At 41.3% G+C, this 15,853-nt stretch overlaps 1 protein-coding gene across 1 annotated transcript in view; it reads left to right on the top strand.

Annotated features, from left to right (window-relative positions):
* Positions 1 to 3,058, top strand: part of LOC138768704 (vomeronasal type-2 receptor 26-like) — a 97,140-nt gene extending 94,082 nt beyond the window's left edge. Inside the window, exons 3-4 of the mRNA XM_069946657.1 lie at positions 554 to 677; positions 2,127 to 3,058. Of these exons, the coding sequence (XP_069802758.1) occupies positions 554 to 677; positions 2,127 to 3,058 (1,056 nt within the window). The remainder of the gene's footprint in view (positions 1 to 553; positions 678 to 2,126) is intronic.
* Positions 3,059 to 15,853: the final 12,795 nt, after the last annotated feature.

Genomic DNA, 15,853 nt, shown 5'->3' with positions numbered 1-15,853 from the left:
ACACAAGGACCCCAGCGGCTGCATGGGACAGGAGGCTGTCGCGGCGGTGACCCAGAACGCGGGAAGCCGCCGCGGCCGTGACACCATGTTTTTGTAGCGCTGGATAACCCCTTTAAACATAGAAAACGTTTTTTTTTTAAATAGAGAGAGAGAATATATAGCAAAACTGGTTGCGATCACAACCTTTGTTGATTGATTTAAAAATAAAATTTCACAACAGTAATGCCTTGTAAATGCACTCTCACCAGACCATGCTGTGCAGTGGCATGCTGAAATATTTTGGCACCCCAAGGCGTGACTAAGGAACAGCGACAGCTAGAAAGACAGGAGACAACTTAAAATACTCAGGGGGACTTGAGGAATTAGATCAGCTAGGTATGGGAGAGTTTATTTTTTTAGCTCTTGGGTAGAATACCCCTTTAAGGCCTAAAGAGGCTGCAGAGACAAGGGGTTAATGTATGTTTAAAATGCTTTTATTGATATCTATATTTACAAAATATGTCAGTCTCCGATTGTCATTTTATTACTTCAGTTTCTATCATGCTTTATTCAGGTTCCTCGTTCAGTGTGCAGTGAAAGTTGTCTTCCTGGATACAGAAAGGTACTTAGAAAATCAGAGCAAAAATGTTGCTATGATTGCATTCTATGTCCAGAAGGGGAGATCACCAATACCACAGGTAAGATCTGCATAGACATGAATAGTCAAGACCTGAGTGAGTCAACTATAGATGGATACAATATATGGGATGACATATTTTATTAGAATAGGTGCTCTTTTAGGGGTGAGGGGATCTGATCTGTTGGGGTCTGTATTTGTTTAGGGGTGTAATTAGGATTAAAAAAAATAAAATTAGGTCTGGGGTTTATATTAGCTTGAGGGTTGGGGTCTGTATTAGTTTGGGGGGTCTAGTCTGGCATCTAAGGTAATTTAGGGGGTCTCAGTTTACTTAGGGGTTTGCTATGGGATCTGTATTTGTTTATAGGTCCTGATTTGGTTACTGTGTGAACTGAAAGGTCTGAAATTTGTATTGTAGGTACACTTCAACTATAAAAAAAGATAGATTTTTTTTTAATTATCAATTTGCATTTTATTGTATAACATAAGTATTTGATCACCTGCAAACCAACAACAATTCTGGCTTGCACAAACCTGTTAGTTTAAAAAAAACACCTTCACACACTCAATTAATAACACTTCAACCTCTCCACCATGGCTCAGACCAAAGAGCTGTCTAAGAACACCAGGGACAGAAATGTAGACCTGAACAAAGCTGAGATGGACTACAGGACAATAGGCAGGCAGCACGGTGAGAAGGCAACAATTTTTGCTGCAATAATTAGAAAATAGAAGATATACAAGATGACTGTCAATCTTCCTTGGTCTGGGAGGATAGGGACACGTAGTATGAGATTTTAGTCAACAACCTCCTTCCCTCAGTAAGAGCATTGAAGATGGGTCGTAGCTGGGACTTCCTGCATGGCAATGACCCGAAACACACAGCCAGGGCAACTAAGGCGTGGCTCTGTAAGAAGCAGTTCTGGAGTGACCTAGCCCAATAGAAAAAATTTTGTAGGGAGTGTCAACTCAGTGTTGGCCAGTGACAGCCCTGAAAACTAAAAGATCTAGAGAAGATCTGTATAGAGGAGTAGGACAAAGTCTCTGCTGCAGTGTGTGCAAACTTGGTCAAGAACTACAGGAAATGTTTGACCTCTGTAATTGAAGGTTTCTGGACCAAATATTAAGTTTTGTTTTTTTCTATTGCATCAAATACTTATAAGAGAAACATGTGCATGTGATGATCAGGACTTACACCTGCTCACCTCCATCTTAGAAGATATATGTCCGGGATATAGAAATACAAAGGAATTTTACTCTATCCGCATGTAACTTGTGACAGTAGCATCAAAATCCAGGATGACAGGAGTTGCTGTTTTCTGTACTTAATAATCCCAAGTAAATTGCAAAAATAATATTTTTGGTAAAATGCTAACAAATTATAATAAATTAAAAAAAATGATTCATTCATCAATATGTTTCCTAGTTGATACTATTTTATATATTATTGCATTTTACTTACTTTAATGTTACTTTGAAACAAATTATTATTTATTCTGTTTTCTTCTAGATATGATGAACTGCATAACATGTTCAGAAAATGAATGGTCTAATGAGAAGAGAAACCTGTGCATTTCCAGAACCATAGACTTTCTTTCTTATGACGATCCCCTTGGAGTGTCATTATGCTTTTTTGCCGTTCAGCTTTCTCTCCTTACTTTAGGAGTTCTTGCTATTTTCTTCAAGCACAAAGACACCCCTATAGTTAAAGCAAACAACAGAGATCTCAGTTATATTCTGCTTCTTTCTCTTACCTTATCTTTTCTTTGTTCTTTACTATTTATTGGTATGCCAGATACAATAACATGTCATATTCAACAGGCGGCTTTTGCAATAGTCTTTACCATCGCCATTTCTTCTGTTTTAGCTAAATCTATAACCGTCCTTGCCGCTTTTAACAATATAAAGCCTGGAAGTAAATCAAGAAGATGGATGAGTCCTCAAGCATCAATGTACTTAGTCTGTGTTTGCTCTATTGGGGAAATTATAATATGCGTGGTGGGATTTTTGATTAATCCACCATTTCCAGATTTTGATAGATCTGATAGATCTGCAAAAATGACGCTGCATTGTAATCAGGGGTCCGCTATAGTTTTTTATGTTGCCGTTGGTTATATGACAATGTTAGCCGTGCTAAGCTTTATAATTGCTTTTTTATCAAGAAAGCTGCCTGACAATTTTAATGAAGCTTCCCACATTACTTTTAGTATGTTAGTTTTCTGTTGTGTATGGCTGACGTTTTTTCCTGCATATTTAAGCACTAAAGGGAAATATATGACGGCTGTTGAAATATTCGCCATTCTAGCCTCCAGTACTGGACTGCTGACTTGTATATTTTTACCTAAGTGTTATATTATTATAATAAGACCCGACCTGAATACTAAACAAAATGTCATTGGAAAAAAAGAAAAGTTTGGCAGTTACGCCACTGAGACAAAATAATAAAATAAAACTGCAAGGTAATTTTTCTGAATTTTGTTACATTTAAAATTTTTACATTTTTGTTCCCATGGTCACATGATCTCTGTCTCTTCTGTTGCCAGGCAAGCTGTAACACCTCATCTGTAACCCCATCCATTAACAACTTTACCTCCCTGGCTTCCGCGGCTCCACTGGTATCGGTAATATACCGGTAGCACTGTGGGGGCCAGAGAAGCAAGTGCATTTTATTATTTTCAAACAGCCAAACCCCGGGCATATATTAAAAAAAAGATCCTGCCCGGAGTACCCCTTTAGCTTATGCAATCAATTATGACATTAATTTTTCATGACATATCCTTTGGGTTAATGATAAATTTGGTGATAAAAACCTCCTTCTGCTCAAAAAAATTGTGCAGATGATGCAGTGATGGGACAGCGCCATCTACTGTCAGCTCAATGGAAGCACTGTACTGTATTTCCCAACGAGATGAAGCAGCTGTCTATCTGAGTATGATTTTAAAAAAAAAACAATCTGCACATTTTTCAAAAATTAGAGATAAAGTGAGAAAACCAGTGAAGTGTTAACATTATGACCTGGAGGCATATATTCTGGCCTAGACTGTTTTACACCCCCAAATATAGAGTTTATCCCCCCGGGTGTACTGTGGCCTGGGCAAGACTATACCCAGGTTTATAATAGGTTTTACACCCCTGGGTACAAAAATATATCCCTTGGGGTATACTGTGGCCTGGGCCAGAGGTGAGAAAACCAGTGAAGTAATAACATTATGGCCTGGAGAGATATAGCATGGACTAGGCAACATGACTTGGACTTGCAACATGAGATACGCTGCGATTCCACTATGTCTGAACCCACCCTAAATGCACTAAAATGCTAAATATTATTAGACTTTCTGGCGTTGTTCTAAATATACAAATGAAATCTTTAGGTGCAATTGGAATGGGCCCAGCACCCCCAGTGCACTGAAGTCTTCTCCCCTGGGTGAGGCGCGCCTTATGCACTCTTCTGTCTTCTGTATGCCTTTGAGCTCTGTCGTCGGCTCGATTGATTTCAGGTCTGGAGAATGGGCAGGCCAGTCCATAGCTTTGTCCTAGCATTGTCTGCATCAGAAGGAACTCAGGACCCACTGCACCTGCATATGGTCTTACAGTGTGTCTGAGGATCTCATCCCACTACCTAATGGCAGTCAGGGTACCTCTGGCGAGCACATGAGGGGCTGTTCGGCCCTCCAAAGAAACATTTCCCCACACCATTACTGACCCACTGTCAAAGGATTCATGATGGAGAATGTAGCAGGCAGCAGAACGTTCTCTATGGAGTCTCTAGATTCTGTCATATTTGCACATCCTGTGCCCTCTTTGTACCCTCTTAACATCACCTTGTTGAACCAAGACATCATTATGCATTAAGGGGTTAAAGAAAGCAAATGCTCCATTTTCCTTAGACTGAATTTCTGCTGTGGTCAACCAACGCTTCTCCCCTACATGCGTAAAGTGTACTGCGCTAGATATACCTTTGTCAGTCTAATGGTCAAGCATGCAATTTACTCAGCCCTGTTAGAAATCTTGGTGGTCCCAAAGTAGCATTATTTTGTGATAATGTAGGGAAATTTCTTTTCATGCAATAATGGTGTCTCTCGTTATGACCAAGAACTTGAGATGACTTCAGAGGTTAACCACCTCCCTCGAACCACCTCTCTCGGTTTAGTTGTGTACCTGGAAGCTTGCCCAGTTCCAAATCAATATCCACAATAGTAAAAGAAAAACACACAATAGTGCTTCGCTACAAATTTTTATAAAGTTTCAATGAATTATAACCAATATCCAATCCTCATGAAAGGATAAATTCACCCATTTGTGTTCAGTCCATTTGTAGCTCTGAGGTTGGAAATCTTCGCTCACGTCTGAGCTATCATGGGATCATCATCTGAGGAGAAACGGCGCCGGGGAAGCCTGCAAACAGGAGAAATAGGGATTCTGTTAGAAATCCTGGTAAAATGGCAGACATCATGATGGAAACCAGACTAACCCCATGAAAGGGAACCAATGAGCATGATTGTGCCAATATGGTTCCCAGCTGGACCCTATAGATCCCCTACAATACCAGCCGCGTCTGCCTGGTTAACTTTATATTTGGGAAGGAGGGCACTAATGGGTCTCTCCGTTTGTCAATCATCAAAGTGCGCTGACTGACAGAGAGCCGTGACTAGTCACGTTCGGCTCTCCGCCATGATGACTAGTTGCCGCCCCTCTCTCAGCCTTACGTGCCACAATAAAAAACATTTTCTCCAATATAAAGATAACCCGGCAGACGTGGCGGGTAATGGTAGGGGAGCTACATAGTAGATCTGTAGGGTGCAGCTGGGAGCTATATGAGCACAATCATGCTGATTGGTTCCCTTTAAATTCATTGGGGTCTGTTGGGTGCAAATGACATCTAGCTTACGGGAGATGTGGCATCGCTGGATCTTTTTTTTCTTATTCTGCTTCTAGTAGAGTGAGAATACAATGGTGTGAACCTGGCCTGGTTTTCATATGTGTAATAATAAGTATAGTACAGGTCTTTATAGATTTTAATAACCTTGATGACTATAACTATTAAGTGTATATTCAGTAATATTATATGAATTAGACTTTTTTATATTATTACTGATACAATCCACATTTCAATACACTGTAAATTACTTTATGTATGTTGTGTTTTACTCTTCTCTAAATACTAGTTTTACTGGATATTCCTCTTCCTTCCCCTGGTTAAACACAATAGACCTATCTGTTTTCCATGTAACTACTCAGGTAAGTATAATTTTGTGATGTAATTTTGCCATTGTTAATAATGTACCAGTTTATTTGTGTTGGATGTATTATATTGTTGTGATGGCATACAGAGCAGCAGGTGACATTGGAAGCAATGTGATTTTCCTAACTAGATGTAATTAGATGTTTTGCACTCCGCATAGAGAATAGTCAGCATTACGCTACACTGTCATTATTCTTCTAAAACTAGTAATTCATTTTAACATTTTGCAGAGTAGATACTATATATATATATATATATATATATATATATATATATATATATATATGCACACACACATGCACATGCTTTTTTAAGTAGAGTAAGAGGCACTCTATGAGCAGGTACTAATAATAACTAGGTGAAAATACCATCCTGATTTAGAAGAGACTTGTTTTATTTGCACTAAGAACACTATTCTATCTATTTGAACTACTTGCTATGATAATGTTTATCTATGTGCAATGTATTGTTTTATTGTTATTATCACAAATTGTAGGTTTTTCTAATACTACAAATTACACCGACTTCAACTCGAGTGCCAGCTGTGTGCTGAGCAATAGAAACTTCAGCAGCTTTGCCAGAGATGGTGATGTTATCCTTGGAGCAGTTGTGACCATTTACAGTTTTCCGCTTCCGAAAAAATATACCTTTACTGGACCACCAGTAATTCCTAAATGCTATGGGTAAGAGAATGCCTTTAAGCTAATATTCATTAAAGTGCACTATAATAAACTGTTCTTTATTGAATTTAAAAATTAAAATTAAAATGAGACCATGTTTTACAAAACATTTCTGGAAAAGGTCTGTTTTGTTTCTATAGAAATACTTTAGTTGTTTTAGTCTATTTCAATGAAGATAAAACTGAGAAAAGAGTTGAAAACCCTTAACCTATGGTGCCATGTTTTTTAGTTTCAACAAAAGATGGTCTAGGTCTGTGACTGTGGTATCTTAACTTAGCTGTAGGTCATTTTGACAATGCTTAAAAACATGGAGGACGCACTTAGAAACAAATAGCTTGACAATCTATCTTCATGCATGTGCAGGTATAACATAAGCTGATGTACCTGTTCCTGTATTATTATTGTAGGACCCTGGATGGTTCTGATAGGCAGGTACTTGCTGTAGCAGCCAGCATTGGAGGTTTTGCACTAATGCTGTCCGTAATATTTTACAATCCAGGATGGTCAACAGTGGCCATGGCATCTAGGTGGTTGACTAAGGGGGTTATCTCTGTGGGTCAAGGGCCCTCTGCATTGTCACAAAGAACAGATGGTTTCTATTGCACCCGAAGTCCTAACAATGGTTACTGGTCAGCCTTAAATGGAAAAAAAACATCTAGGCCCTGCCAAGATGTTTGGTCCAATGTACTACCCTGTCAGCGTGACACTAGGAGGACAAAAAGTAATCAACATTTGAAAATAAGTCCCAAATAGAGGCCAAAATAAGGGTCTATGGATCTATTTAACCCATGTACCAGGACCTATTCCAGCACTCGCTGGTCACTTCTTAACATAATGTGAATCCGGCCTTATAGTAAATCCTTTAGGGGGAAATTTACCAAGGGCTTTGCGCCTATTTTTATGTGAATAATCAGATTTTTCACCCATTTTTGGTCAAAGTTCTATTTATGAACCAGTATTCGACAGGTTAATATTTCTTAGATGCAACTATTTTTTAATCTGCCTGCTTTGAGTATTCAACCAAAAATTGGCATAAACTGGGATTAGCGGCCAATTTATCCTTTGAGACTTTTTTAAAAGTCACACAAACTGGTGCAGGCCTACGTCTGGATTTTCAACTTTTTACTTAGATACATTCACTATAGCAGTGCTGAATTTTGATGAATTAGCACAAGATATTGGAACAAAATGTACACCAATTCTTATTAGAAGAGTCACACAAATATGTCCCCCCTAGGCCCCCTTGACAAGTCTGGAAAATCTGTCCAGATTTCCTATCAGGGAATGCGGATGGATTTCTAAACCCATAGGGATTTTTCCTGAAGCGTGTCAGTTCTGGAAAATAAGTTAGGATTTTATAGATTTGGCTGGAATTCTGACACAGTTGCCCCCATAAGGCCTGAGCAGCAGCGATCCCTCAGCACTACAGGGTTCTGAGCGGCAGTGATCCACAGTATATGAATTTGCCATGGATTTGTTCAGCCGGGACCTCCTGGCGCATATACTGTAAACTGCTGTCTTGCCCATGCACCAGGTGGTCTAGGCTGAACAAAACCATAGCAAATGCATATATCTTGTTCCTGCACCAGGAGGTCCAGGCTGAACAAAGCCATAGCAAATGCAAACACTGTGGATCGCTGCCACTCAGAACTCTCTAGTGCTGAGGGACCGCTGCTGCTCAGGCCCGGGGGTTGGTGGTTTAGTGATGCTGGGAATTGCTACTGCTCAGGTCCTATGGGGGCATCTGTGCCAGAGTTCCAGCCAAATCTATAAAATCCTCACCTATTTTCCAGAACTGACATGGTTCAGGAAAAATCCCGTCACAGCCATAGCAAGTTGATATACTATAAAGTGCTGTTTTTTTCACACATTTGCTTTTCTTTGTTCAGCCTGGACCTCCTGGTGCATGACTGAAGATATATGCATTTGCTATGGTTGTGTTTAGCCTGGATCTCCTGGTGAGATGAAATGAGATCAGAGGTGATATGCCACTGCACTTCCTTTTTTGTTGGGGACATTGCACCTAATTTGTTGTGATTGGTAGGGGTTCCAACATTCCGTCTGGCATGGATCACCTAGTTATCCCCTAACCTATGGAATAACCTTATGTGTATGATGTCGCGTACATTAGTTCATTTATTCATTTATTTGTAAAAGAAATAACAGAGGACTTAACATAATAAAGAGTTCTATGAAAAGCTGCTCCAGAATTATTTCATATTAATATTTCTAAAAACTGACATGTTAGCAGAGCCAGGGCCTACAGCGCCTCTAGGGACCCAGTCCCAGCTCAGTTGCACAAGGGCCGGCCCAGTACTGTAATGTTCAGCCCACTCACTGTAGTGCAGAGTGAGCGGGATGAACATTAGAAGACATAAAAGGAGCAGGACCTGCCAGAATCCTGCAGAGAGAGAGGTGAAGGACCTGATGGAAACATGACCCACAGGTACTCAACATTACAGTGTGGAGTGCTGTGCGTATGTACTATATCTGTGAGTACAGTTGCGCACAAAAGTTTACATACCCCAGCAGAATTTTAGTTTTTTTGTCCTTTTTTTTTTTTTTTTTTTTTTAGAGAATATGAATGATAACACAAAAACTTTTTTTCCACTCATGGTTAGTGGTTGGATGAAGCCATTTATTGTCAAACTACTGTGTTTTCTCTTTTTAAATCATAATCACAACCAAAAACATCCGTATGGCCCTGATCAAAAGTTTACATACCCCAGTTCTTAATACCGTGTACTATCAATGACAGCCTAATGTCTTTTGTGGTAGTTGTGGATGGGGATCTTTATTTTCTAAGATGGTAAAACTGCTCATTCTTCTTGGTAAAAGCCTCCAGTTTCTGTAAATTCCTGCCCTTGAGATTTCCCCAGAATGGCTCAATAATATTGAGGTCAGGAGACTCAGATGGTCAGAACCTTCACTTTGTTCTGCTGTAGCCAATTACAGGTCGACATGTCCTTTTTGTTTTGGATTGTTGTTATACTAGAACATCCAAGTACGTCCTATGTGCAGCTTTTGGACTGATGAGTGCAAATTTGTCTCCAGTATTTACTGTTAACGTGCTGCATTTGTCTATCCTTCAAAACATCAGCGATCCACTGTGCTTTACAGTAGGAATGGTGTTCCTTTCATCATAGGCCCTGTAGACACCCCTCCAAATGGAACGTTTATGGTTCGGGCCAAAAAGTTTGATTTTGGTCTCATCCTTGCAAATGACCTTGTTCCAGAAGTTTTCAGGCTTGTATCTGTGCTGTTTGGTGTATTTTATGCTAAATACTTTGTGGCATTTGCGCAGTAATGTCTTTCTTTTGGTGACTCACCCTTTCCTTATTGTGCATCTTGAAACAGCCATGCTGCTAGTTTTCAGGGAGTCTTGTATTTCAGCTGATGTTATTCATGGGTTTTTATTTCCATTCCAAACTATTTTCCTGTGGCTGAAATTTTGTAAATTTTTGTCAACTTCAGTGCATCTTATCAGGCTAAAATCACTAGGATATGTGAACTTTTGATAAGGGTCATTTGGATGTTTTTGGTTGTCATGATCGACCTGTCATTGGCTGCAGCAGAACAAAGTGAAGGTTCTGGAGTGGCCATCTCGGTCTCCTGACCCCAATATCATTGAGCCACTCTGGGGAGATCTCAAGCATGCATTTCATGCAAGACAGCCCAGAAATTTACAGGAACTGGAGGCTTTTTGCCAAGAAGAATGGGCAGCTTTACCATCTGAGAAAATAGAAAGCCTCATCCACAACTACCACAAAAGGCTTCAAGCTGTCATTGATGTTAGAGGGAGCAATACACAGTAGTAAGTATGTAAACTTTTGATCAGGGTAATTTGGATGTTTTTGATTGTCATTATGATTTAAAAAGAGAAAACACAGTAGTTTGACAATAAATGGCTTCACCCAACCACTAACCATGAGTGGGGAAAAAGTTCTGTTGTTATCATTCATATTCTCTGAAGAAAGCAAAAAATCTGCCAGGGTATGTAAACTTTTGAGTACAACTGTATATGTATTTGTCAGTGTGTGTAGCTACTGTACTGCATATTTGTCTGTGTCAGTAATGTGCTTGTCAGTCAGTGTCTGCGTCAGTAATGTGTGTTTGTGCAGGTCAGTGGTGTCTCAAGTGATTGTGCATAGTGTGTGGATGATCAGTGTGCAATAGGTGCGGATGTTGGAAGTTTGCATAATGTCTTAATGATGGGTATTTGCATAGCGTGTACATGATGGGTGTGCATAGTGTGTCGATGATGGGTGTGCATAGGGTGTGGATGATAGGTGTTTGAATAGTTATTGGATGATGGATGTGTGCATAATGTGTGGATGATGGATGTGTAAAATTTGGGGACGATGGGTGTGCATAATGTGTGGATGATGTGTGTGTGTAAAATTTGGGGATGATGGGTGTGCATAGTGTGTGGATGATGGGTGTGCATAATGTGTGGATGATGGGTGTATAGTGGAGGAAGGGCCCACTGAGGCTCTGACGCCTGGAGGGAATCTGGTAATGGTACTTGTGTAGTAGTTGTCTGCTTTTGTCCTTGACTTAGAGAATGAGTGCACCACCTGATTATGTGTTTGTATGCTACACTTTGATTTTATTTCTTATGTTGATAGTCGAGTTCACATATCTATGGATGTCTCAAGTGGCATGACTTTAGGACTTTAGACTGTACACCATGCATTGCACACTATTATTTTCCCATGATATGGGGGATGGGGGTGATATTGTGTGTAGATTGGCAGGGCTTGAGTGCCAGGGCTGCTTTTTAGTCGCAGTCCGGCCCTGATTGTTTTAACATACAGGCCCCTCAAATCCCCTTCAAACCTAAATTATTCTATTACCAGGTTAGCAGCCAGTTAGAGAATGGACTGAATGGATAAGCAGCACTAGAGAGAGTGACAAGCAGACTGAGACTGTCTTTAGGGGCTATCTGTGACTCTGTAAATGGAAGTGTATTTAGATAAACCAGAAAAGACAATGGTAGAAATTTACCAAGACTGACGTTTTACAGACTGGCCTTAAGGGTATGTTCACACATTGCATTAAATTGGCGTTAATTAGTGCAATTTTGTAAAAAATCGGGCAATTTTCTGTAAAATAGCGACAGATTTACAGAGATTGTGCAATGCTTCTCTATGTCGGCCATCTTATGGACAGACTCTCCACAGAGCAGAGCAGCCCAGCTGGTGAAGGGGAGTCTGATTTTAGCTCTATGATGTACACAGGGAGCTGCTGTCAGTATATACAGTGACTACACTTACTAATACTGAACTTTTTTACTATAAACCTCTTTAACTACTGTTAAAAATACTTCTTCTCCATGACTGCAGAAGATAAGGATTCATTACACAACCCTCTAATACTCAGGTTACATTTTTTCACCAAATGTATTATACTTGCTAAGACAATTTAGGATGAGAAGAATACACACACCTACAGTACTTGTCCCTGCTGTCTCTTAGAAGATGGCACATTTCTACATATAATATGGTCTTGCATCCATAACCTCCAACAACAGTGGTCTTGGCAGTAACACTTAACACACATGATGCTCCACTGCTCTTTTTTGCATAACCCACATGCAGGGGCTGGCTGGCAAATTTTAGCCTGGGGGGCAGCCACATAGCAGTGGCCCATGAGTAGCAGGCCAGCGGCCCATCCTTCAAGGACAACTCTGGCCCTTACCTATTATTAAATCTATCTATCTCCTTTATCTATCTATCTCTTATCTATGTATCTATCATCTCTCTCCTATCTATCTATAATCTTTCTCTCTCTCTCCTATCTATCTATCTATCTATCTATCTATCACATGTCTGTCTAATATCTATCAGGCAGTATGAGGATTGTGCTGTAGCTGATGGGCCCAGCATGGGGCACATATTTCAGCTACAGGTTACAGCAAATTTTAGGATTTATAAAGAAAAACCAAAAACACATATATAAAATTAAAATAAAACATTTTTCTATGCCTAATACTGTACATGTCTAAATAGCCATCAGTTATCAGCACCATGACCACCACCATCATTACAATTAGAGATGAGTGAATCTACAGTACAAATGAAGTGAAGTGCCTCATTCCTATATCTGCATTCAGCTTATCAGACTGTGGGCTATTCTACTCTGTGTCACTCCTCCCCGAGTGCTGGGAAAAGATGGATCCAGTCCTGGGAAACTGGATCCCAGCACCCGGGGAGAAGCGGCAGCAAGCAGAGCGGACTGCAAAGCCTGCAGCCTGATAAGCTGAATGCAGATAGAAAGCGCTTCGCTCCATTCCTACTGTAGATTAGCTCATCTCTACTCACAACATAGCAACTGATACCACTATACCGGAGGGTCAAACTCACTACCCTCCAGCTGCTGCAAAACTACATCATGATGGTAACAGCTGGAGGGCCACAGCTGACACCTGTGTTCTGTATGGTGACTGATAGAATCCACCATATAAACAAATATTACTAATCATACCCAGATATACTAGTGCAGTTACATCCAAGGCGTCTTCTCTGTGTGAGTTGCAGGTGATGTGTTGTTAAGCAAAGTTGTTTCGCTTTCCATCTCCATCTGGCCCGGCCATCACAAAGACTACTCCAGTCCATGAATAGTCTATGCAGAATTAACCAGAGAAACATGTTAGACTCTTGGCTCCAGCACCACCCTTACCTCAATACACTACCCATCTCTATTGCTCCACACTATAACAGTGCCCACTTTATGCCCCCCATAGTATTTAGATCCAGGCTGGCAGGCTCACTCTATGTCCTCATCATAGGCGGATTATAATGAGGGCAATCTGTGCTACCGCCCAGGGCCCTGGGCTCCGGGGGACCCAGGGAGATTGCCCCCATTATAACACAGCCACGCACACCACTGCTCATGGCTGGAAAATATCCTCAGCCGGAATGCACCACACTGATTGATGCCGTCTAGTCTCCCTTTTGATTGCTAGCCCCCAATCTCCACAGCTACCCCCAAACAGTAGCGTCCGTGTTGGACGTCCGGGTCATGTGGTGCACCCTTGTCACCGAGGGTCAGGAGCGGCGGTGTCAAAGTGTGCCTACCAAGGAGGACATGCCAGGGAGGATAAAAGGGGCAACCGGAAGAGATGTTGCAGCTGCTGTTGATGACAGACTACCTGTCTGTCTCTGCTGCTTCTTATGGTGAGACTGTCAGGTGCCAGGGGCAATATGGGTCATATATGTCTGTATATATGTGTCTATATCACTGTACAATACTACAACCCACAATTTCTAAACTGCCCGGGTCCTGTGGTACCCTTAATGCGCCCCTGGTCCTCATATAATAGAAAGACACCCCCAATCTGTACCCTCATATAGCGGATAAGCCCCCCATTGTGCCTCCATATATAGAGGATAGACCCTCTTTGTGCCTAACCAATCAGATATAGTAATTAAACCCCTCTCTGTGTGTCCATATAATAGTTAAACCCTCTTTGCCCCCATTACACAGAGAAATGCATAGCCAATGGTGGATGCAGGTGGACAGGTTTAGTCTATGTTCACACAACGTATTATCAATTAATCAAGGCTGTTGTTGCAATTTGCAACAATGGCCATGATTAATTGATAATTTACATTGTGCTGCAGACAACGGAATCCTGGCCGGAGTGTATACACATATACACTCCGTCCGGGATTGCAAGCGGCTGCAATGAAAACTGACACGTCAGTTTTGTTTTGCTGCTATTCATTGAATAGCGGCCGCACAAGACTGACAGTTCACACAATGGAGAGTGCGGCCCCGGCCGCACTCTCCATTGTGTGCAATGTTGAATTGGGATGGGGGTGCACATGGCTGGGTCACAGAACGGTCGGTGTCTTACCCTGTGTGTGAACCCGGCCTTAAAGTGCACAATCAGCCGACAAGTGAGCTGATTGCTGGTCATGTAACATGGGGCGATATCTGATTAGGCAGAGAATCGCTCTATGTTATAAACATGTCATTATGTCATATGTTCCCCAATCTGTGTGCCCCCAGTTGTAGCAAAAATCTCACAGCTGGAACTACAACTCCCACCCTGACCTCACAGCTGGAACTACAACTCCTATCCCGACCTCATAACTGCAGCTACAACTCCCATCCTGACCTCATATCTGGAACTACAACTCATGTCCTGACAGCTGGAACTCCAACGCCCATCCTTACCTTATGGCTGGAACTAGGGGTAGGCAATATGGGCAAAACATTAAATCTCGATTTATTTTTTTTTCTCAATTCTAGATTTAAATCTCGATTTTTTTTTTTTTATTATTTTTTTTTGCTAATTATGATGGGTGTAGTAGTAGAGGCATAGTGGATAAGGGGTGTAAGTAACAGTAGAAGCGTAGAAGGTGAGCGGTGTAGTAGTAGATAAGGGGAGTAGCAGTTTTGGGAGTAGTAGTAGTAGTATCAGGAGTGGGGGTAATAGTAGGAATGGTAGTGGGAGAAGTATTGGGGGTAGGAGTAGAGCAGTACTGGGGGTAGTAGTAGAGCAGTACTGGGGGTAGTAGTAGAGCAGTATTGGGAGCAGTATTGGGGGTAGTAGTAGAGCAGTATTGGGGGTAGTAGTAGAGCAGTATTGGGGGTAGTAGTAGAGCAGTATTGGGGGTAGTAGTAGAGCAGTACTGGAGGTAGTAGTAGAGCAGTATTGGTGGTAGTAGTAGTGCAGTATTAGGAGCAGCATTGGGGGTAGTAGTAGAGCAGTATTGGGAGCAGTATTGGTGGTAGTAGTAGAGCAGTATTGGGGGTAGTAGTAGAGCAGTATTGGGGGTAGTAGTAGAGCAGTATTGGGGGTAGTAGTAGGGCACTATTGGGGGTAGTAGTAGAGCAGTATTAGGAGTAGTATTGGTGGTAGTAGTAGAGCAGTACTGGGGGTAGTAGTAGAGCAGTATTGGGGGTAGTAGTAGAGCAGTATTGGTGGTAGTAGTAGAGCAGTATTAGGAGCAGTATTGGGGGTAGTAGTGGAGCAGTATTGGTGGTAGTAGTAGAGCAGTATTAGGAGCAGTATTGGGGGTAGTAGTAGAGCAGTATTGGGGGTAGTAGTAGAGCAGTACTGGAGGTAGTAGTAGAGCAGTATTGGTGGTAGTAGTAGTGCAGTATTAGGAGCAGTATTGGGGGTAGTAGTGGAGCAGTATTGGTGGTAGTAGTAGAGCAGTATTAGGAGCAGTATTGGGGGTAGTAGTGGAGCAGTATTGGTGGTAGTAGTAGAGCAGTATTAGGAGTAGTATTGGGGGTAGTAGTAGAGCAGTATTGGGGGTAGTAGTAGAGCAGTATTGGGGGTAGTAGTAGGGCAGTATT

The sequence above is a fragment of the Dendropsophus ebraccatus genome, chromosome 12 (assembly GCF_027789765.1).
Source record: "Dendropsophus ebraccatus isolate aDenEbr1 chromosome 12, aDenEbr1.pat, whole genome shotgun sequence".
Lineage (NCBI taxonomy): Eukaryota > Metazoa > Chordata > Amphibia > Anura > Hylidae > Dendropsophus > Dendropsophus ebraccatus.
The sequence above is the reverse complement of the archived record's forward strand: the minus strand, read 5'-3'. Positions and strand labels throughout refer to the sequence as shown.